The sequence below is a fragment of the Heterodontus francisci genome, chromosome 35 (assembly GCF_036365525.1).
Source record: "Heterodontus francisci isolate sHetFra1 chromosome 35, sHetFra1.hap1, whole genome shotgun sequence".
NCBI classification, from domain to species: Eukaryota; Metazoa; Chordata; class Chondrichthyes; order Heterodontiformes; family Heterodontidae; genus Heterodontus; species Heterodontus francisci.
The window spans coordinates 55,493,093-55,516,685 of NC_090405.1; the positions used below are offsets into that span (position 1 = coordinate 55,493,093).

The following is a 23,593-nucleotide window of genomic DNA, read 5'->3' on the forward strand; positions in this document are numbered from 1 at the left end:
GCTGTAAAGTGCTTTGGAATGTCCTGAGGTCGGGATAGGTGCGATAGAAATACAAATGTGTCTGTCTTTTTTAAATAGTAAAGTGTTCCGCTTCTGTGATTCTGTTTCACAGGAGCGTTATCAGACTAAGTTTAACACTGAGCCATTCAAAGAGCGGACAGGTGACCAAAAGCTTGCTGAAAGTGGTTGGTTTGAATGAGATTATTAAAAGGGAGAGAGGTGGAGAGGTTTGGGGAGGGAATTCTAGAGCTTAGGGACGAGCTATCTGAGGGCACACTGCCAATGGTGAAGCAAAGGCAGTGGGAGGTTGCACAAGAGTTTTTGGAGGATTGTAGAGATTGGGAAGGGTGAGGTCATGGATGAGAATTTTAAATTCTCAATGGAAAAGCACCAAGTCCTGTTGGATTCACACAAGAACGAGTCCACCTTTATCTGATGCATCATAGAGTCTTTTACGGCTCATCTTTGATCCTTGTAAGCCACAGCTCTTGTAGCCGGCAGGAATCCTCTGTGCCCAGGGACGTGCTTTTGGAGTCGAGTTCCTGTGGGGCGTGTTTGTGATCTCAGGCCGTGGCTTCACTGGAAACCTTAGAGCATCGACCATCGCTTCTCTGGGATTCCCAACAATCCTCTTTTGAAGTTACATCAGGAGATCAAAGTCACTGTTTCCCCACCCCTGTGGAAATTCCAGGCATTTGTGATTTTAAGTAAATGTATTTTTTTCCCATTATTTCTTGAGACATCTTGTACAATTTTATTTTCGTGAAGTAGTTTGGACAAGTTTTTAGGTTGACTGAGAGTGCCTATCCAGCCACTTGTAATCTGACATTCTTTGAAAACAAATTGTCTGACATTACAAAAGATGTACCAGACATTTAGATCTGTTTTAATGTATATGTTTCTTCATAAATCTTTCCTAAAATTAAAAACATTGGCTCTTAAATGTTATTTTTCTCCAGTTGTTCCTCTCGTGTCAAATTGCACACACACACACACACTATCCATTACAAATTACCTGAGAAACAGGTATTGTTATATTCACAAACGCAATACAAGTGAATCTTTTAAAATAGAACAGCCATTATAGCATTGGATTAAAGGCAGGCCTACATCAATGTATGTAACGTATCCAACAATCTGTTACTTTACATGTGTTATATATACCCACATCTGAACAATACACCTGAATCTTTTAAGATCTGCTCCTCTGAACTGGTTGTATAGTTTTGAACAACCAGATGAAATTATAAAGTTGAATCCCTGATCCTGTCAACTTTACAAATGCATTCAACTTTTACTATAGCACAGAAATAGTGTTGGAGCCTTGGGGCCCAAACAAATATCAGTTCAGTTGGTCTGAGACTAAAGGGCTGGAATAACTTTTTCAATTTGAACGCAATAGTCGTGGCTTTTGTGTGAAACCCAAGTGCACACAAGTACACCGCAGTTGTTTGTTGCATTTCCCTTACCTCTATGTTACATCCAGAAAGCGAGAGAGTTTGAGGATAGGTGAGCCTTCAGTCAGCACTAACACATTGTGACAGAAATAGCTAACCCAGGGCAGCCCTCCATCATTTATTTTTAGCGAGCTGGTGCAAATACTAAGATTTGGGCGTTCAAATCTTGTTCTCCAAAGATGGCTCTAAACTTGTGAATTTACAACACTGGCCTTCACCTGAGAGACCTGGGCTGAAATCCAGCCTCGATGGGTAGGATGAGTAACTCCTCTCTTTGCTGCCTTTGCATCCAAGAGGAATTGAACAAGGGCAGACTAAACCCAGTTCCTTGTTTGCATTGGTCTACAGCATCAAGCTTGCATTCAATTTTCTTCATTTCCCCTGTCCCCCACCCTCCCGCTCCTCCCCATTGCCCCTTGCTCCCCCTCCTACTTTCTCCCCTCCCCTTTTCCCCCTCTTTGTGCCTGCCACTCCCTCCTCCCTCCACACCCCGCAGCACTGAGACCAATTCTCGTGCCCTAACTGAGCAGAAAGGGATTGAACCTGATTGCTTCTGGAGCTTTCGACCACATAGCTTAATATATAATTGCAATACGTTATCAGAGGAAGTCACTGGTGTTAAATTTGCTTTGGATTTTCCATTACACCGTTTAGACCATGAATAAAAGTCTACATTCACACACCTACTGGTTGAATACAAAATGTATTGGAATTCCAATATTACATTAGAACATTAAGTTTAAAAAAGCCACAGAGTATGCTACTAGCAAAGTTCTTTGTACATAAACTACAGTAGTTTGCATTGTTTCTACATCATGATTAATAAACAGTATGCACCGACAGCATCCTTAGAAAACAAAAAGCTGCTTTTGCTAATGAGGACACTACAGATACACCAGAGATTTTCCTAAACACAGGCCATAAGAAAACGGTCTTTGTAAAAGGTGAAAAAAGTGCAAAACAGATCTTACTGCCTACAACTGGGGGATGGTTTCTAAATCTTCACAATAGCTTTGTTCATTACAATAAATTTCCTTAAACAGTTATATTAACATTCATGATAATGTACATAGGGAAGCAATATTCACAAACAAAGTAAAACCTAGACTTGTAGAAGCAATTACAATGATGTTATGGGGAGGGTAAAAACAAGAGAAGGAAAAGAGATTCCTGTAACTGGAACTCACTACATGATTTAACAAGGTCATCTCATCTGAACCCGATTTACAGGGTTGATCCAAGAGTAATGTCATTGGCACCTACTCAACCGGGTCCACTGAATGGGCAGTAAACTCAATCCATTTCCTGGGTTTCATCTGGATCCAATAATTGGAACTCACTCACGCAACAGGATTCAACCAGGGCTGGGAAATCTAACCCATCGAAGATCTGATGATTGGAACCCTTTCAATAGGGTTTAATGCTGGCTATGTAATTGGAACCCATTTGGTAGGGTTTACTTAGCATTTTTCTTATGGCTAAATGATTTTCCAATAGAACATGTAAAGATACTCCATATAAAATGTCAACTGCTGCACATGTTTGTTTAAATCAATGTGCTTTCTGAGTCATGCTAAGCCTCTTGAGTTATTTGTGGATTGGTCATGCCAGTTCCTTCTTCCTAGTTGTGCTTTAATCAGCTAACTTGCCAAGTCTAGCAGGAATATTCTGAAGTTTGCTAAAAGATCACAGTGATGAACGCAGATAACTTGGCAGTTTGATCAGAAGGTTGTAGAGTCTGTATGCCACAGCACTGTGCGATGCAGAGGAAATAAGAAATGGCCACATTATTAATTGATGCATCTCACATCAGCTTGTAGTGAGGCAGTCAAATGTCACATCTGGATACCAAAGTAACAATTCAACATTCTTTTCATAACACAAACGTAAACACGTAGTAAATAGACAATATTGAATGTCGAACACTATACTGGTGCCTCCAGTACATTTCCAAACCAGCAGAGGTCCGTCAGAGTTGAGAGGAGTCAGATTCCATGGCATTGACTGAATTATATGATATCCACAAGTCTGGATCCACTGGACTGAAATCGTGACAAAGGCAGTTTCCACGAGACTTTACACATCACATTATGTTGTATCCGACCCTCTGGGTGTCTTTTGTACATACTCCGTGCAGACCTGCTCTGTTTTAGTTTGTGAAATTGATGGTATTCTGACTGCATTTATGCTGTAGTGATAACATTCAGATCCTTCATTAACCCAGTGAGGTGCGTCATCTCTTCAGTCAGTTCGTCTGGGCCATAATTCTGCAAAGAGGCAGAAGGTTACTGGTTTGTAAGATATTTGTTCAGAACAAAACATTATTTCTTAAAGGGCACAGATCCTGCTCAAGGACCTTTCACAGCAAGACTCCAACATGCTGAGTGATAGGACGAGTGTCTAAGCCTGCAGTTCCTCACAGAATGAACCCCTGAACTCAAGAGGAGGTGGCCAAGCATTTCCCCATAAAGAAAAAGGTCTTAGAGGATCAGTAGTTCTATTTTAATTAGGGGCTCTTTCACTTGTCATATGGGAGGAAGGTCATATTCCTATCTCCTAGCCCTAAACCCTTGCTGCATTTTTCTGGAGTTCAATAAAACTAGAGGGAATTTGACTATTATTATTGCCTTTCTTTTCTCTAACACGAACAATGAATTTAAAAGATTTCAAAAAGTGAGGTGTGGGGTGGGATGAGTGAAGTCCAAAACCTTAGTCACAATTTATAAATTACTGCTTGTTGCTAATCTCACATCTCCCATTACCTGTGAAAATGGCCGGGGCAGCGGGAGGGGATGTGGTGGTGGTGACAAATATTAGAGCATATGCCAGCTATTATACAGGTGAAAGGTGCAAATGCCACACAAGTGCCAGGCAATGACCAACTCTAACAAGACAGAATCTAACCATCTCCCCTTGACATTCAATGGCATTACGATCGTGGAATCCCCCACTATCAATATCCTAGGGGTGACCATTGACCAGAAACTGAACTGGATAGTCATATAAATACTGTGGCTACAAGAGCAGGTCAGAGGCTAGGAATCCTGCAGCGAGTAACTCACCTGACTCCCCAAAGCCTGCCCAGCATCTAGAAGGCACAAGTCAGGAGTGGCTTGATTGGTACCCCATCCACAAACATTCACTCCCTCCACCACTGACGCACAGTGGCAGCAGTGTGTACCATCTACAAGATGCACTGCAGCAACGCACCAAGGCTCCTTAGACAGCACCTTCCAAACCCGCGACCTCCACCAACTAGAAGGACAAGGACAGCAAATGCATGGGAACATCACCACCTGCAAGTTCCCCTCCAAGTCACACACCATCCTGACTTGGAACTATATCACCGTTCCTTCACTGTCGGGTCAAAATCCTGGAACTCCCTAACAGCACTGTGGGTATACCTACCCCACATGAACTGCAGCAGTTCAAGAAGGCAGCTCACCACCACCCTCCCAAGGGCAATTAGGCATGGGCAAAAAATGCTGGCATAGCCAGCAAAGCCCACATCCCATGAATGAATTTTTAAAAAATGGTTAATGGCTAAGGGGAAGAAAGAGAAGACCAATGCCAGAGAATATCACTGCAAAGGGGTGCACAGCACAACATTACAGAAAATTCAGTTCCAGCACTCGGATAAAATCTGTTCAAACCTACACTATCGGAGTCCTCCAGCATTTTAGTGGATTCTGCAACATCCGGTGCGCTGGGTACAGTGACTGCCATGGGGGATCTGCTCCTACCCAGAGTTCCTATTGATGCCGTCTTCACTGAATGTACCTGAGGGTTTGTTCCTGTAAATGAAACAAGATGTCAGGTTTCTCAATTATGATCTCTCTCGGTGTTGTATCCTCGATGTTGCAAGGTTGCCAATCATGGCTTATGCCATATCATCACTATGGGGCAAGGTGAGGAGGCAGGCCCCAAGAACTACCTCAGCCGGTATGGGGATTGAACCCACGCTATTGGTGTTATTCTGTACCACACTCTAGCCATATAACCTAACCGACCTCAATATTATCATACCCACCTCTCAACATCAGATAAAATTTACATTGGCATACTGTACAAACATACAGAGACGCAAGAGATTCTACTGAAGGTTACCTCCCCTCCCAAAGCAAAACGCCCAAGTGATGGGCACAGTTGGCAAACTTGAAAATTAGCGGGAACATTGTCCCTTTAAGTGATAGAAACAAGCTTGTATGAATGATGCCAATAGGCTATTTAACCCATCAGCTGATATCTAGAACAGGACTCCACTTTCGTCTCTCTCTTGCACTGGTACCAAATTTATGTCCCATAACCTGCTGAACCTTTACTGTTTTGAAAATTAGAACTGAGCTGGCACTCACCAGGCCAAGCAGCAGTCTGTTCTAGGCAAGCTAGCATTCATTGCACTATCGTAATGCAAGAAACGTAGTGTTATGCACGATCCCACAAACCACAGCCTGTGGTGGGTGAGTCTATTCCTTTAGTTGGCCATTTTATTAATTAATTATATCAAAATTTGCATTTTCACATCCACTGCTCCTTTGGTCCAGTGCACATCAATCATTCCCAACCCCAACAGAACTTTGAACTTGAATCCTTTTCAATATTCCTAGCTATTTATCAGTACGATTTATATGGGCTATTATATTGGAAGCACAGGTGTGGATTGGGTAAATAGTAGAAGGTTATGTGTTTAAGCCCTTGCTCAGCTGTCAATCAGTACAAGCTCACTCACCTGTCTGAGACAGCAATGGTGTACTGGATGATGCTGCATCATAGCTGGTGCTAGCAGGAGGGATGGCAATCACAGCAAAACTTTTCAGTGGATGGGATGGGCGCACGTGGGCTGTTGGGACACTGCGATTGGACTCCTCCTCCTGCAACCCAGGCAAATATGAAACTGCAGGTATGTCGGCCTCCACGTTCTCCACAGAGTGAGCCTGCGAACTTGGCACTGGTGACATGTCGCTATTTGGTGTATTTCGTACAGATTCTGGAACAGGAATCATCAAAAAACAGTCAACACTCCACAGTATCCCCAAGCCTTGCAGTCTGAACTATTTCAACAATCCACATGGTCTCAGATAGATATGCTTAATCTTTGTAGAACAAAGCATTTATAAATCGACAAGCACAGCAGTGTAAGAGATATTTCTCCTCATTCGAAACTATTGAACAGGTCAGCATACATTTCTCTTCCTGACTATAGTTTATAGAAGAATCTCCGATTACCATGTTCCCAGGTTAATCACATTTGAGGAGTGGTGTCTAAGATTTGGTTTGAATATCTCGAGATGGTGTTACAGTAAGCAAAGGCAAACAAAAGCAATGTTTAATCCAGTAAACCTAAGTTAGAACCATCAGCTTGATAAAATACGTAAAATTTACAACAGGAAATGGCCCAATTAGTTCATGTTACTCTCCATGCAATCAAATAGTTCTAACCACATTAAACTGCTCTGTTTCCATTTCCTTCACCAACCTCTCCAATCTAATCTTTCATGCTGAAATAGTTTCTGCATTTCCACTAACCCTGAAATGAATTTCACAGACACATAATTCTCGGTGTAAAGAAGTTTCTCCTGTCGTCTGTTCTAAATCTCTGACATTTAATCTGGTATTTAAGACCCCTCAACTACTGAACCAGTCTGGTTCTATCTACCCTGTCCCATGTTTTCATAATTTGATAAAACATTGTACTGCCACCTAAAGTGTGTTGTACGAATGGAAAAAAGACCCAACTTTTCAACCAATTGTTAGATTATCTCTAAATCGTCCTTATTCTTTGAATGTAGTTCAGCTTCTGCAAACAAATGAATCATTCTAATAGTTCAATTAGACCTTCCATCAACTCCTTTTCCCGAGAGGCTGTTTCACATTTACTGCCCTCTTTCCCAATCTGTGTAGCCTCACTCACGGTTTGTAAATGATGTTCTCGTCCCCTCTGGTCCTAAACTCACTGCCTGGGATAAATACCTTGTGTTAGATCCAACCTCATCCAAATACAACTACTGGATCTGGAGGAAATGCAGCCCCAACTGCTGCAGAGATTGAGAAGTTTAAAACCAACACAATGTATTCAGGGATTGAGGACTGAAATATTAATCAGAGATCCCCTTCCCTGAATAAGCTGTGCATGAAGCCAACACAGTCGACAGGATGCTGGCTGATAATAAAACTGCTACCCCTTACAATGAGGAAGGTATAAACGAAAGCTAATGGCAGCAGATAAAGGGCGTGGTTCCGAAGCGGCAGGGCTGAGGTCTCACCTGTGGAATTGGCCCTGTCTACTGAGGAGCCAAGCGGCCGGCTGCTGATCTGGTGACGATGGTAGCTGCGGGTTGGGGATGAAGGCCCGTCACAGAGGTGATGATGATGAGGGTTGTCGAGTGAATGGATGGGATGGGCACTAATCACAGCTGTGAATGAACATAACACAGAGAGCACTTCACACACAGAACCAACTAGAGTGATGCAGAGAAACCCTCATTCCCCCTACCCAGACACGTCAATCACATTCAGGACTCTCTCCCAAAACACATCATCACATTCGGAACCCCTCAGCACAACATGACGTTCAGGACTCCACTCCCGACACATCCTGATACCCCTATTCAGGACTCTGCGCTCACAGCGAACTCCTAGATACCCCACTTCAGACCCCCCGACCTCGTCTTTCAGATGAAATGTTACACTGAGGCCATGTCTGCCCTCAGATTGACATAGAAGATCCCATTGCACTAGCACTCCTGCTAGGCTGTGCAGCAGGAGGTACCATTCAGCCTTGGAGGTACCATTCAGGCTTCATTCTGTGAGAAATGTAGCACATTACTTACAAAGAAATTCAAAGGGACTGCGCACTCAAAGAACTGGCCAGGCACAACTACTAAATTGTAAATGGGACACTGCATGACACTATGTTGAAGAAGAGCAGTGAATCCTGCCCAGAAAACTGGCCAATATTTATCCCTGTTCAACATCTAGAACAGATTCTGTGGGTTATTACCACATTGCTATTTGTGGGATCTTGGCTATGTGCAAATTCTGCATTTCCTATTTACAGATTTAAAGTATTTGGTAAGAGAAGCAAAAGTGACAAGAGGAAAAAATCTTTTTCACGCAGCGAGTGGTTAAGGTCTGGAATGTGCTGCCTGAGAACGTGGTGGAGGCGGGTTCAATTGAAGCATTCAAAAGGGAATGAGACTCTTGTGTGAAAGTGAAGGTTACGGGGAATGGCATCCTTTTGCGTTGCAACAATTCTGTGATGACACAGTGACTAAACCTTTATTCTGATGAAAGGTCACTGACCTGAAACGTAAACTCTGCTTCTCTCTCCACAGATACTGTCAGACCTGCTGAGTGTTTCCAGCATTTTTTGTTTTTATTTCAGATTTCCAGCATCTGCAGTATTTTGCTTTTATTCAAGAGTATTTAGTTTGCTTTGGGACAACCTGAAGTGGTGAAAGGTGCGATATAAATGTAAGTCTTTCTTTCCCTAAGTACTGCACTGAACTGGCACGAGTAGGTACAGAAATATGCGGACTGGTGCTTGGACCTACCATCTTCTGCGTCAGAGGCAAGGGAAGGTTGACTCACACAGTTTGAAGGACAAGGCTTGGAAAGGGAGTACATGTGGGAGAGGGAGTACATGTGGGACAGAGAGTACATGTGGGAGAGGGAGCACATGTGGGAGAGGGAGCACATGTGGGAGAGGGAGTACATGTGGGACAGGGAGAACATGTGGGAGAGGGAGAACATGTGGGAGAGGGAGCACATGTGGGAGAGGGAGCACATGTGGGAGAGGGAGCACATGTGGGAGAGGGAGTACATGTGGGAGAGGGAGTACATGTGGGACAGGGAGTACATGTGGGAGAGGGAGTACATGTGGGAGAGGGAGTACATGCGGGAAAGGGAGTACATGCGGGAAAGGGAGTACATGTGGGAGAGGGAGTACATGTGGGAAAGGGAGTACATGTGGGAGAGGGAGAACATGTGGGAAAGGAAGTACATGTGGGAGAGGGAGAACATGTGGGAAAGGGAGTACATTTGTGAAAGGGAGTACATGTGGGAAAGGGAGGACATGTGGGAGAGGGAGTACATGTGGGAGAGGGAGGACATGTGGGAGAGGGAGGACATGTGTGAAAGGGAGTACATGTGTGAAAGGGAGTAAATGTGGGAGAGGGAGAACATGTGGGAAAGGGAGAACATGTGGGAGAGGGAGTACATGTGGGAGAGGGAGAACATGTGGGAGAGGGAGAACATGTGGTAGAGGGAGAACATGTGGGAAAGGGAGTACATGTGGGAAAGGGAGAACATGTCGGAAAGGGAGTACATGTGGGAGAGGGAGAACATGTGGGAGAGGGAGAACATGTGTGAAAGGGAGTACATGTGGGAAAGGGAGAACATGTGGGAAAGGGAGTACATGTGGGAGAGGGAGTACATGTGGGAGAGGGAGTACATGTGGGAAAGGGAGAACATGTGGGAGAGGGAGTACATGTGGGAGAGGGAGTACATGTGGGAAAGGGAGTACATGTGGGAAAGGGAGAACATGTGTGAAAGGGAGTACATGTGGGAAAGGGAGAACATGTGTGAAAGGGAGTACATGTGGGAAAGGGAGAACATGTGGGAAAGGGAGTACATGTGGGAGAGGGAGTACATGTGGGAGAGGGAGTACATGTGGGAAAGGGAGAACATGTGGGAGAGGGAGTACATGTGGGAGAGGGAGTACATGTGGGAAAGGGATTATATGTGGGAAAGGGAGTATATGTGTGAAAGGGAGTAAATGTGGGAGAGGGAGTACATGTGGGAGAGGGAGAACATGTGGGAAAGGGAGAACATGTGGGAAAGGGAGTACATGTGGGAAAGGGAGAACATGTGTGAAAGGGAGTACATGTGGGAAAGGGAGAACATGTGGGAGAGGGAGTACATGTGGGAAAGGGATTATATGTGGGAAAGGGATTATATGTGGGAAAGGGATTATATGTGGGAAAGGGAGTATATGTGTACCCCTGGAAAAGTGTTAAAGGGACCAAGACCCTTCAGATTGACTGAAAACTCCACTGATGAATATGATGAAAGTTCTGATTGTTTGTTAGAAAGTTGGATCACACTGCCCCACTCTGAAACTAATGGTGCGCTGCTCATTTATTTTCTGCTGTTTTTGAATTCCAGACACACACATGGCTGAAATGAGGTTGCAATTAGTCAGTTACCAACAGCTATTGAATAAAACCCGTGCAAAAACCCGTGCCTTGGTTAATACTCAATCCTTTATTGCACTTTCACCCAATACTTAACCAAAGGAAATTCAGTGATTTATGCTGCCAGCACAACTGTGTAGATGCTTTGGTGCAGTTGTTAATTCCTCATTTACATCCGCTCAGTGTTACAGAAAACCACGACTGAGTATCAATATAGTATTTTAAGTTAAAAAAAAAGTCCCCTGTAAAATGAGCTGTAAATTCACAAAGGGTTCATCGAGAATCCTTCGCCAAGTATGATGCAGTGATATCACTGGGCACTGAAATAAACTGCGGTGCCACCAATCTGTCCTTTAATTTCTCCCCTTTTACTGTCCTACCCAGTATAAATCCAGGGCCACCTGCCACCCAAAGAGGCCCAGCCAAGAGAGGCAGCCAAAGATTCAGGTTCAAGGGTATTGCCTGTGGGACCAATCCTGTTTGTAACTGCACTTCAGAAACACGACTTTCAGGCAGGAATCCCTGGATAGTGACCTGCCGACCTTGGATTCTCCAACTCCAGAAGCACTAATTGTACCTGGACTCGGCAGCAGGGACACGATGCACAAGGACACCCACGACACCTTTCAGAGGAGATGATTCACACTTAATGTCACCAAACAGTAGCCTGGCTCAGACACTTCTGTGTCTTTTGTTATCTGCTCACGGCTATTAAATATTAACACAAGCCTCAAAAGGGCGAGTGAGAAATGTTATCAGACATACGCTGAGGAGGTTGAGCATCAAAAGGCATCATCATCTTTGGCCGCAATCCGCGTCGCCCACTCAGTGTGGACATGTCATCTTCCAGGTCACGGCCTGAAAACAGAAAGATCCCATAAACTGTCAAGAGCTTTACTGCAAAACTTCACACATATCAGGCAGAAAGCCCTTAATTCATACAAACAAAGACAGACAGGAAAAGGCCACCTAGTCCAGCCAATCTCACACCTCACTCCTTAGATCCAAGAACCATGGAATCTCCTGAGACAGGCAAAAAAACAGATAAAGACCTAGGAAAATTTGGGAAACATAAACCCAGGAAATTCCTCTCTGATCCCCTCAGGCAACCAAAACTAATCCAGATCATCACTCTGGCCCTGACAATTCCCATGCAGTATTTACCTTCTGTTTGAGGTGATTTTGGTGCAGCTACAAACAAGTCCAACTCTCGCCTGAAGAAATTCAGCAAATTGGCATCCACCAAATTCACTTCCTTTCTTAATTTATGTAACTTGAATGCCTCGAAGTTCATTCGTTGTTATCTCCAGACATTTGTAGAGCTTCCCTTATACATACCTACCAAGACATTTGCAAACAATTGCAGGACGGAGAGCAGGAAGTGAGAGAGAAGTTACGGAAATAAAAACAGAAAATGTCAGAATGGTTCTGATGAAGGGTTGCAGACCTGAAACGTTAACTCTGTTTCTCTCTCCACAGATGCTGCCTGACCTGCTGAATATTTCCAGCATTTTCAGTTTATAGTTCTCATGGAGTTTAACTGCATTAGGGATTGGGAAGCCATTTCCCAGTTTTTCCTGTGATATTCCCCAGTAATTAACATCTTTGACAGCTGGGGAAGGAGCAGAAGACAAACTGTGTTTTGGATAGGATGCGTGTGATCTTTATTGACCTTTCTTTTTGTTTACTTGTAGAAAGCCACATTGATTCCGGACAATGTTACAAGGTTTGAATTATTGAGGTTGTTTCCATCTACCTGACTCTGAGTTAACGTGAATGTTGATACCATCACTTGAAATCCCCCAAGAATCGTATGCTGAACCGAACAGCAGTTGGCTGATTTGATTCATTCAGCTGAAGCTTTGAACTCACCCAGATAGGAATTTCTCCGTTGGTGATCTTTGTCAATGGAATTTTCCACTGGAGTAATATCCTGAGAATTGCGTGGAATGGGGGTGTCAGTCATGACTGGGTTGGGATCTGGTGATTTGTCAATTGGTTTCAGTTCGAGGCGTTCATGGTGAATCCAGAGGTCAGGAGGCTTGACATCCTTGGAATTTCCTTTGTATTTGTGAGATCCGTTGGCAGATTTACAGGCTGCACGTTTCCTAGAAGGAAAAACACCAAACGGGAGTGGCATTGGGGGGAGGGAGGAAGGTTGAAGATTTTGTACATTGAACTTTCTCATCAAGGTGAAGGGATAGCACTGGAAAAGCAGTGAGTGTCCCCATCAAACACTCCCTCTACACTGTCCCCATCAAACACTCCCTCTACACTGTCCCCATCAAACACTCCCTCTACACTGTCCCCATCAAACACTCCCTCTACACTGTCCCCATCAAACACTCCCTCTACACTGTCCCCATCAAACACTCCCTCTACACTGTCCCCATCAAACACTCCCTCTACACTGACCCCATCAAACACTCCCTCTACACTGTCCCCATCAAACACTCCCTCTACACTGTCCCCATCAAACACTCCCTCTACACTGTCCCCATCAAACACTCCCTCTACACTGTCCCCATCAAACACTCCCTCTACACTGACCCCATCAAACACTCCCTCTACACTGTCCCCATCAAACACTCCCTCTACACTGTCCCCATCAAACATTCCCTCTACACTGTCCCCATCAAACACTCCCTCTACACTGTCCCCATCAAACACTCCCTCTACACTGTCCCCATCAAACACTCCCTCTACACTGTCCCCATCAAACACTCCCTCTACACTGTCCCCATCAAACATTCCCTCTACACTGTCCCCATCAAACACTCCCTCCACACTGTCCCCATCAAACACTCCCTCCACACTGTCCCCATCAAACACTCCCTCTACACTGACCCCATCAAACACTCCCTCTACACTGACCCCATCAAACACTCCCTCTACACTGTCCCCATCAAACACTCCCTCTACACTGACCCCATCAAACACTCCCTCTACACTGTCCCCATCAAACACTCCCTCTACACTGACCCCATCAAACACTCCCTCTACACTGACCCCATCAAACACTCCCTCCACACTGTCCCCATCAAACACTCCCTCCACACTGTCCCCATCAAACACTCCCTCTACAATGACCCCATCAAACACTCCCACCACACTGTCCCCATCAAACACTCCCTCTACACTGACCCCATCAAACACTCCCTCCACACTGTCCCCATCAAACACTCCCTCTACACTGACCCCATCAAACACTCCCTCCACACTGTCCCCATCAAACACTCCCTCTACACTGACCCCATCAAACACTCCCTCTACACTGACCCCATCAAACACTCCCTCCACACTGTCCCCATCAAACACTCCCTCTACACTGTCCCCATCAAACACTCCCTCTACACTGTCCCCATCAAACACTCCCTCTACACTGTCCCCATCAAACACTCCCTCTACACTGTCCCCATCAAACACTCCCTCTACACTGTCCCCATCAAACACTCCCTCTACACTGTCCCCATCAAACACTCCCTCTACACTGTCCCCATCAAACACTCCCTCTACACTGACCCCATCAAACACTCCCTCTACACTGTCCCCATCAAACACTCCCTCTACACTGTCCCCATCAAACACTCCCTCTACACTGTCCCCATCAAACACTCCCTCTACACTGTCCCCATCAAACACTCCCTCTACACTGTCCCCATCAAACACTCCCTCTACACTGTCCCCATCAAACACTCCCTCTACACTGTCCCCATCAAACACTCCCTCTACACTGTCCCCATCAAACACTCCCTCTACACTGTCCCCATCAAACACTCCCTCTACACTGTCCCCATCAAACACTCCCTCTACACTGACCCCATCAAACACTCCCTCTACACTGTCCCCATCAAACACTCCCTCTACACTGTCCCCATCAAACACTCCCTCTACACTGTCCCCATCAAACACTCCCTCTACACTGACCCCATCAAACACTCCCTCTACACTGTCCCCATCAAACACTCCCTCTACACTGACCCCATCAAACACTCCCTCTACACTGTCCCCATCAAACACTCCCTCTACACTGTCCCCATCAAACACTCCCTCTACACTGTCCCCATCAAACACTCCCTCTACACTGTCCCCATCAAACACTCCCTCTACACTGTCCCCATCAAACACTCCCTCTACACTGACCCCATCAAACACTCCCTCTACACTGTCCCCATCAAACACTCCCTCTACACTGTCCCCATCAAACACTCCCTCTACACTGTCCCCATCAAACACTCCCTCTACACTGTCCCCATCAAACACTCCCTCTACATTGTCCCCATCAAACACTCCCTCCACACTGTCCCCATCAAACACTCCCTCTACACTGACCCCATCAAACACTCCCTCCACACTGTCCCCATCAAACACTCCCTCCACACTGTCCCCATCAAACACTCCCTCTACACTGTCCCCATCAAACACTCCCTCCACTGTCCCCATCAAACACTCCCTCCACACTGTCCCCATCAAATACTCCCTCTACACTGACCCCATCAAACACTCCCTCCACACTGTCCCCATCAAACACTCCCTCCACACTGTCCCCATCAAACACTCCCTCTACACTGTCCCCATCAAACACTCCCTCCACACTGTCCCCATCAAACACTCCCTCCACACTGTCCCCATCAAACACTCCCTCTACACTGACCCCATCAAACACTCCCTCTACACTGACCCCATCAAACACTCCCTCTACACTGACCCCATCAAACACTCCCTCCACACTGTCCCCATCAAACACTCCCTCCACACTGTCCCCATCAAACACTCCCTCTACAATGACCCCATCAAACACTCCCACCACACTGTCCCCATCAAACACTCCCTCTACACTGACCCCATCAAACACTCCCTCCACACTGTCCCCATCAAACACTCCCTCTACACTGACCCCATCAAACACTCCCTCCACACTGTCCCCATCAAACACTCCCTCTACACTGACCCCATCAAACACTCCCTCTACACTGACCCCATCAAACACTCCCTCTACACTGTCCCCATCAAACACTCCCTCTACACTGTCCCCATCAAACACTCCCTCTACACTGTCCCCATCAAACACTCCCTCTACACTGTCCCCATCAAACACTCCCTCTACACTGTCCCCATCAAACACTCCCTCTACACTGTCCCCATCAAACACTCCCTCTACACTGTCCCCATCAAACACTCCCTCTACACTGACCCCATCAAACACTCCCTCTACACTGTCCCCATCAAACACTCCCTCTACACTGTCCCCATCAAACACTCCCTCTACACTGTCCCCATCAAACACTCCCTCTACACTGTCCCCATCAAACACTCCCTCTACACTGTCCCCATCAAACACTCCCTCTACACTGTCCCCATCAAACACTCCCTCTACACTGTCCCCATCAAACACTCCCTCTACACTGACCCCATCAAACACTCCCTCTACACTGTCCCCATCAAACACTCCCTCTACACTGTCCCCATCAAACACTCCCTCTACACTGTCCCCATCAAACACTCCCTCTACACTGACCCCATCAAACACTCCCTCTACACTGTCCCCATCAAACACTCCCTCTACACTGACCCCATCAAACACTCCCTCTACACTGTCCCCATCAAACACTCCCTCTACACTGTCCCCATCAAACACTCCCTCTACACTGTCCCCATCAAACACTCCCTCTACACTGTCCCCATCAAACACTCCCTCTACACTGTCCCCATCAAACACTCCCTCTACACTGACCCCATCAAACACTCCCTCTACACTGTCCCCATCAAACACTCCCTCTACACTGTCCCCATCAAACACTCCCTCTACACTGTCCCCATCAAACACTCCCTCTACATTGTCCCCATCAAACACTCCCTCCACACTGTCCCCATCAAACACTCCCTCTACACTGACCCCATCAAACACTCCCTCCACACTGTCCCCATCAAACACTCCCTCCACACTGTCCCCATCAAACACTCCCTCTACACTGTCCCCATCAAACACTCCCTCCACACTGTCCCCATCAAACACTCCCTCCACACTGTCCCCATCAAACACTCCCTCTACACTGACCCCATCAAACACTCCCTCCACACTGTCCCCATCAAACACTCCCTCCACACTGTCCCCATCAAACACTCCCTCCACACTGTCCCCATCAAACACTCCCTCCACACTGTCCCCATCAAACACTCCCTCCACACTGTCCCCATCAAACACTCCCTCTACACTGACCCCATCAAACACTCCCTCCACACTGTCCCCATCAAACACTCCCTCCACACTGTCCCCATCAAACACTCCCTCCACACTGACCCCATCAAACACTCCCTCCACACTGACCCCATCAAACACTCCCTCTACACTGTCCCCATCAAACACTCCCTCTACACTGTCCCCATCAAACACTCCCTCTACACTGTCCCCATCAAACACTCCTCTACACTGACCCCATCAAACACTCCCTCTACACTGTCCCCATCAAACACTCCCTCTACACTGTCCCCATCAAACACTCCCTCTACACTGTCCCCATCAAACACTCCCTCTACACTGTCCCCATCAAACACTCCCTCTACACTGACCCCATCAAACACTCCCTCTACACTGTCCCCATCAAACACTCCCTCTACACTGTCCCCATCAAACACTCCCTCCACACTGACCCCATCAAACACTCCCTCACAATGTCCCCATCAAACACTCCCTGCACACTGTCCCCATCAAACACTCCCTCTACACTGACCCCATCAAACACTCCCTCTACACTGACCCCATCAAACACTCCCTCCACACTGTCCCCATCAAACACTCCCTCCACACTGTCCCCATCAAACACTCCCTCCACACTGTCCCCATCAAACACTCCCTCCACACTGACCCCATCAAACACTCCCTCTACACTGTCCCCATCAAACACTCCCTCTACACTGTCCCCATCAAACACTCCCTCTACACTGTCCCCATCAAACACTCCCTCTACACTGACCCCATCAAACACTCCCTCCACACTGTCCCCATCAAACACTCCCTCCACACTGTCCCCATCAAACACTCCCTCCACACTGTCCCCATCAAACACTCCCTCTACACTGTCCCCATCAAACACTCCCTCCACACTGTCCCCATCAAACACTCCCTCTACACTGTCCCCATCAAACACTCCCTCTACACTGTCCCCATCAAACACTCCCAGGACAGGTACAGCACAGGGTTAGATACAGAGTAAAGCTCCCTCTACACTGTTCAAATAAAGTGCTTCAACTCAAAGAAGAAATACTTACTGTATCAGTGTGACATTTTCATGTTTGCCTCACCAGCTACCCTCCTGGTTGGGTGAGAATGTCATTGGTGTCAAATTAAGGGCAGTTTTGTGCTATGACCAATGCCTGTTAAATACTGAATTGAGACTTCCCAATTTCATTTTGCATTGGACCCTTGTAGAGAATACACAAGAAAATCATTGAGTTTGGATGAAATTTGAACCCAGCTTGTAGACCTGAATGTTTAATATCCAACCCACAACATTCAGTGTTTAAAACCAATACTCTGCTCACTTTTTCTGCTGATAGTTGGTCCTTCGAGTGCAGATTAAAGCGATGATGACCACCATGATGATTGTGAAGACTCCCACAGAGATGATGATAATGAGCATTGTGTTGCTATCAAGGCTCGAGGTAGGGCTGCCATGTGGACTGTTGTGACCTGTGGGCAAAATACAAACCATCAATTGGAACATGCCAAAGAGCAGACAATAAAGAGACACAAGTCAATGGGAGAGGATCACTCCCAGGTCCCCAGTATTCAAGGACCTTACCACGTCAGTCCCAACCAGGTTTAATGATACACTTGGGATGATCATGTACAGGCAGGTGAGTTTTTTAAAATTTAAGTAGAAAGTTTAATAGTCTAATAAACAGAGGTATGGCAGGGGTAGCTCGGAGCTGTGTGGTGCGCATCCTGTTCCATGTGGGAATTCCAGGACGCTTCTCGTGACTATAGAAGAGTATAGTGAGTACAGAAATAGGAGGATAGAGCAGATGAATGTGTGGTGGAGAGATGGTGCAGGAGGGAGAGCTTTAGATTCCTGGACACTGGGACAGGTTCTGGGGAAGATGGGTCCTGTACAGGCTGGATGGGTTGCACCTTAACAGAGCTGGGACCAATGTCCTTTCGGGGCGGTCTGCTAGTGCCATTAGGGAGGATTTAAACTAACTTGACAGAAGTGTGAGAACGAGGAGGTAATATTAGAGAGGAAAACCAAGGTGCACAGAGAATTGTGGCACATAGATAGAACTAGGGTAGGAAAATAGTAAGGTAGGTGGGGCCAGCGTAAGACAGAACATAATAAGGTCTAAGATGGGTTTACTGTATATTTATAAATACACAGTGTGGTAAATAAGGTTGCTGAGCTGCAGGTGCAGAAAGCCATGTGGAAATATGATATCCTGGCAATAATGAAGACCTAGCTCAAAAAAGAACAGAACCAGGTACTAAATATTCCTGGATACAAGGTGTTTAGGAAAGATAGGGTACGAAGGAAAGGAGGAGGGGTAGCAGTATTGATTAAGGATAATATTACAGCACTGGTGAGAGAGGCTGTCTTACAGAGGACAGTATCTAATTGGTTTAACCTAAGAAACAATAGAGGCGACATTACACTGCCGGATGTATTCTATAGGCCCTAACTAGTGGGAAAGATATAGAGGAACAAATCTGCAAGGAAATTACAGAGAAGTGCAGGAATAATTGAGTAGTTATAATGGGGGACTTTAATTAACCTAATATAGACTGGGATAGTAATAGTGTAAAGGGCAGAGAGGGGCAAGAATTTCTAAAATGTGTTCAGGAGAATTTTCTATATCAGTATGTTTCCAGTCCAACAAGGAAGGAGGCATTGCTGGATCTGGGCAATGAGGTGGGTCAAGTGTATGAAGTGGCAGTGGGAAGCATTTAGGGAAGAGTGACCATAGCATCATAAGGTTTAGATTAACTATAGGAAAGGACAAGGAGCAATCCAAAATAAAAATAATTAATTGGGGGAGGGCCAACTTCAATGGGGTGGGAATGGATCTGGCCTAGGTAAACTGGAATTGAAGACTGGCAGGCAAAACTGTAATTGAACAATCTTTCTTTTGGGCCTCCTTATCTCGAGAGACAATGGATACGCGCCTGGAGGTGGTCAGTGGTTTGTGAAGCAGCGCCTGGAGTGGCTATAAAGGCCAATTCTGGAGTAACAGGCTCTTCCACAGGTGCTGCAGAGAAATTTGTTTGTTGGGGCTGTTGCACAGTTGGCTCTCCCCTTGCGCCTCTGTCTTTTTTCCTGCCAACTACTAAGTCTCTTCGACTCGCCACAATTTAGCCCTGTCTTTATGGCTGCCCGCCAGCTCTGGCGAATGCTGGCAACTGACTCCCACGACTTGTGATCAATGTCACACGATTTCATGTCGCGTTTGCAGACGTCTTTATAACGGAGACATGGACGGCCGGTGGGTCTGATACCAGTGGCGAGCTCGCTGTACAATGTGTCTTTGGGGATCCTGCCATCTTCCATGCGGCTCACATGGCCAAGCCATCTCAAGCGCCGCTGACTCAGTAGTGTGTATAAGCTGGGGATGTTGGCCGCTTCAAGGACTTCTGTGTTGGAGATATAGTCCTGCCACCTGATGCCAAGTATTCTCCGAAGGCAGCGAAGATGGAATGAATTGAGACGTCGCTCTTGGCTGGCATACGTTGTCCAGGCCTCGCTGCCGTAGAGCAAGGTACTGAGGACACAGGCCTGATACACTCGGACTTTTGTGTTCCGTGTCAGTGCGCCATTTTCCCACACTCTCTTGGCCAGTCTGAACATAGCAGTGGAAGCCTTACCCATGCGCTTGTTGATTTCTGCATCTAGAGACAGGTTACTGGTGATAGTTGAGCCTAGGTAGGTGAACTCTTGAACCACTTCCAGAGCGTGGTCGCCAATATTGATGGATGGAGCATTTCTGACATCCTGCCCCATGATGTTCGTTTTCTTGAGGCTGATGGTTAGGCCAAATTCATTGCAGGCAGACGCAAACCTGTCGATGAGACTCTGCAGGCATTCTTCAGTGTGAGATGTTAAAGCAGCATCGTCAGCAAAGAGGAGTTCTCTGATGAGGACTTTCCGTACTTTGGACTTCGCTCTTAGACGGGCAAGGTTGAACAACCTGCCCCCTGATCTTGTGTGGAGGAAAATTCCTTCTTCAGAGGATTTGAACGCATGTGAAAGCAGCAGGGAGAAGAAAATCCCAAAAAGTGTGGGTGCGAGAACACAGCCCTGTTTCACACCACTCAGGATAGGAAAGGGCTCTGATGAGGAGCCACCATGTTGAATTGTGCCTTTCATATTGTCATGGAATGAGGTGATGATACTTAGTAGCTTTGGTGGACATCCGATCTTTTCTAGTAGTCTGAAGAGACCACGTCTGCTGACGAGGTCAAAGGCTTTGGTGAGATCAATGAAAGCAATGTAGAGGGGCATCTGCTGTTCACGGCATTTCTCCTGTATCTGACGAAGGGAGAACAGCATGTCAATAGTCGATCTCTCTGCACGAAAGCCACACTGTGCCTCAGGGTAGACGCGCTCGGCCAGCTTCTGGAGCCTGTTCAGAGCGACTCGAGCAAAGACTTTCCCCACTATGCTGAGCAGGGAGATTCCACGGTAGTTGTTGCAGTCACCGCGGTCACCTTTGTTTTTATAGAGGGTGATGATGTTGGCATCGCGCATGTCCTGGGGTACTGCTCCCACGTCCCAGCACAGGCATAGCAGTTCATGTAGTGCTGAGAGTATAGCAGGCTTGGCACTCTTGATTATTTCAGGGGTAATGCTGTCCTTCCCAGGGGCTTTTCCGCTGGCTAGGGAATCAATGGCATCACTGAGTTCCGATTTGGTTGGCTGTATGTCCAGCTCATCCATGACTGGTAGAGGCTGGGCTGCATTGAGGGCAGTCTCAGTGACAGCATTCTCCCTGGAGTACAGTTCTAGGTAGTGCTCAACCCAGCGGTCCATCTGTTTGCGTTGGTCAGTGATTATGTCCCCCGATTTAGATTTGAGGGGGGTGATCTTCTTGATGGTTGGCCCAAGAGCTCTCTTCATGCCATCATACATTCCTCTGATGTTTCCGGTGTCTGAGGCCAGCTGAATATGACTGCATAGGTGTTGCCAGTAGTCGTTTGCGCAACGCCTAGCTGTTCTTTGTGCAGTACTTCTGGCTGCTTTAAGTGCTGCGGATGTTAAATCGCTGGGGGCTTTCTTGTAGTTCAAAAGTGCAATGCGCTTAGCGGCTATGACAGGTTCCAGCTCTTCATTTTGAGATTGAAACCAGTCTGCATTTCTCTTCGCACTTTTGCCGTAGGTGGTCAAAGCTGACTCATAGATGGCGTCTCTGATGTGGGCCCACTTGGTCTCAGCATCCCCTGTGGGAGTGTTTTGAAGGGCTGTTACAAGTGAATTTAGAAATTTTTGTAACAGCTGTGGGTGAGAAATTCTGCTCGTGTTGATGCGAGCCTTAAAGGCTGGCCTTTAAAGAGGAGCTAGTTTGGGTACCGTCAAAGTACATTCTCACAAGGGGGAAAGGTAGGGGAAACAAACCCAGAGCTCCTTGGATGACGAAAGAGATGGAGAGGAAGATGAACCAGATAAAGGGTGCGTATGACAGGTGTCAGGTGGATAATACAATTGAGAACCAGGCTGAATATAGAAGGTTCAGAGGGAAAGTGAAAAAGCAAATATGAGAAAGAGAGAGTATGAGAAGAGACGGGCAGCTAACATAAAAAGGCATATAAATATTAAAAGTGTGGTAAATGCAGGAGTGGGGCCGATAAGGGACCCAAAAGGGTATTTACGCATGGAGGCAGAGGACATGGCTGAGGTTCTAAATGAGGACTTCACCAAGGGAGAAGATGCTACCCAAGTCATGGTGAAAGAGGAGGTAGTGGAGACGATGGATGAGTTAAAAATTGATAAAGAGAAGGTATTAGATAGGCTGGCTACTTAAAGTTAATAAGTTACCAGGATCAGATACTGAAGGAAGTAAGGGAGGAAATTGTGAAGGCACTGGCCATAATCTTCCAATCCTCCTTAGATACAGGGGTGGTGCCAGAGGAGTGGAGAATTGCAAATGTTACACCCTTGTTCAAAAAAGGGAATAAGGACAAGCCGAGCAACTACAGACAGTCAGTTGAACCTCGGTGGTGGGAAAGCTTTTCGGAACGATAATTCCTGACAAAATTAACAATCACTTCAGCCAAACATGGATTAATTAAGGAAAGTCGGCATGGATTTGCTAAGGGCAAATCATGTTGAACTAACTTGCGAGAGTTTTTTGATGAGGTAACAGAGTGTTGATGAGGGTAATGCAGTTGATGTGATGTACATGGACTTCCAAAAGGTGTTTGATAAAGTGCCACACAACAGGCTTGTCAGCAAAGTTGAAGCACATGGAATAAAAGGGACAGTAGCAGCATGGATACGGAGTTGGCTGATTGACAGCAAACTGTGAGTAATGGTAAATGGTTGTTTTTCAGGCTGGAGGAAGGTATATAATGGGGTTCCCCAGGGGTTGGTTTTGGGACCCCTGCTTTTCTTGATCAATATTAATGACCTAGACTTGGGTGTGCAGGGCACAATTTCAAAATTTGCAGATGACACAAAACTTGGAAGTATTGTGAACTGTGAGGAGGATAGTGATAAACTTCAAGAGCACAGAGGCGGGTGGAATAGGCGGACATGTGGCAGATGAAATTTAATGCAGAGATGTGTGATGTGATTCATTTTGGTAGGAAGAATGAGGAGCGGCAATATAAAATAAAGAGTACAATTCTAAAGAGCGTGCAGGAGCAAAGGGACCTGGGATATGTGTGCACATATCATTGAAGGGGGCAGGGCAGGTGGAGAAAGCGGTAAATACGGAATATGGGATTCTGGGCTTTAT

At 46.3% G+C, this 23,593-nt stretch overlaps 1 protein-coding gene across 5 annotated transcripts in view; it reads right to left on the reverse strand.

Annotated features, from left to right (window-relative positions):
- Positions 1-1,961: 1,961 nt before the first annotated feature.
- The window catches only part of neo1a (neogenin 1a), a 217,661-nt gene continuing 196,029 nt past the window's right edge, over positions 1,962-23,593 (reverse strand). For 3 of the 5 annotated variants that reach the window (XM_068015647.1, XM_068015645.1, XM_068015644.1), the window contains exons 22-28: positions 18,194-18,341; positions 12,524-12,759; positions 11,417-11,509; positions 7,721-7,870; positions 6,187-6,444; positions 5,115-5,251; positions 1,962-3,724 (exon numbers count right to left, since the gene is read on the reverse strand). In XM_068015647.1, the coding sequence (XP_067871748.1) occupies positions 3,641-3,724; positions 5,115-5,251; positions 6,187-6,444; positions 7,721-7,870; positions 11,417-11,509; positions 12,524-12,759; positions 18,194-18,341 (1,106 nt within the window). In that variant the 3' untranslated portion in view covers positions 1,962-3,640. The remainder of the gene's footprint in view (positions 3,725-5,114; positions 5,252-6,186; positions 6,445-7,720; positions 7,871-11,416; positions 11,510-12,523; positions 12,760-18,193; positions 18,342-23,593) is intronic. The other 2 variants (XM_068015646.1, XM_068015648.1) reach the window with 2 other exon arrangements.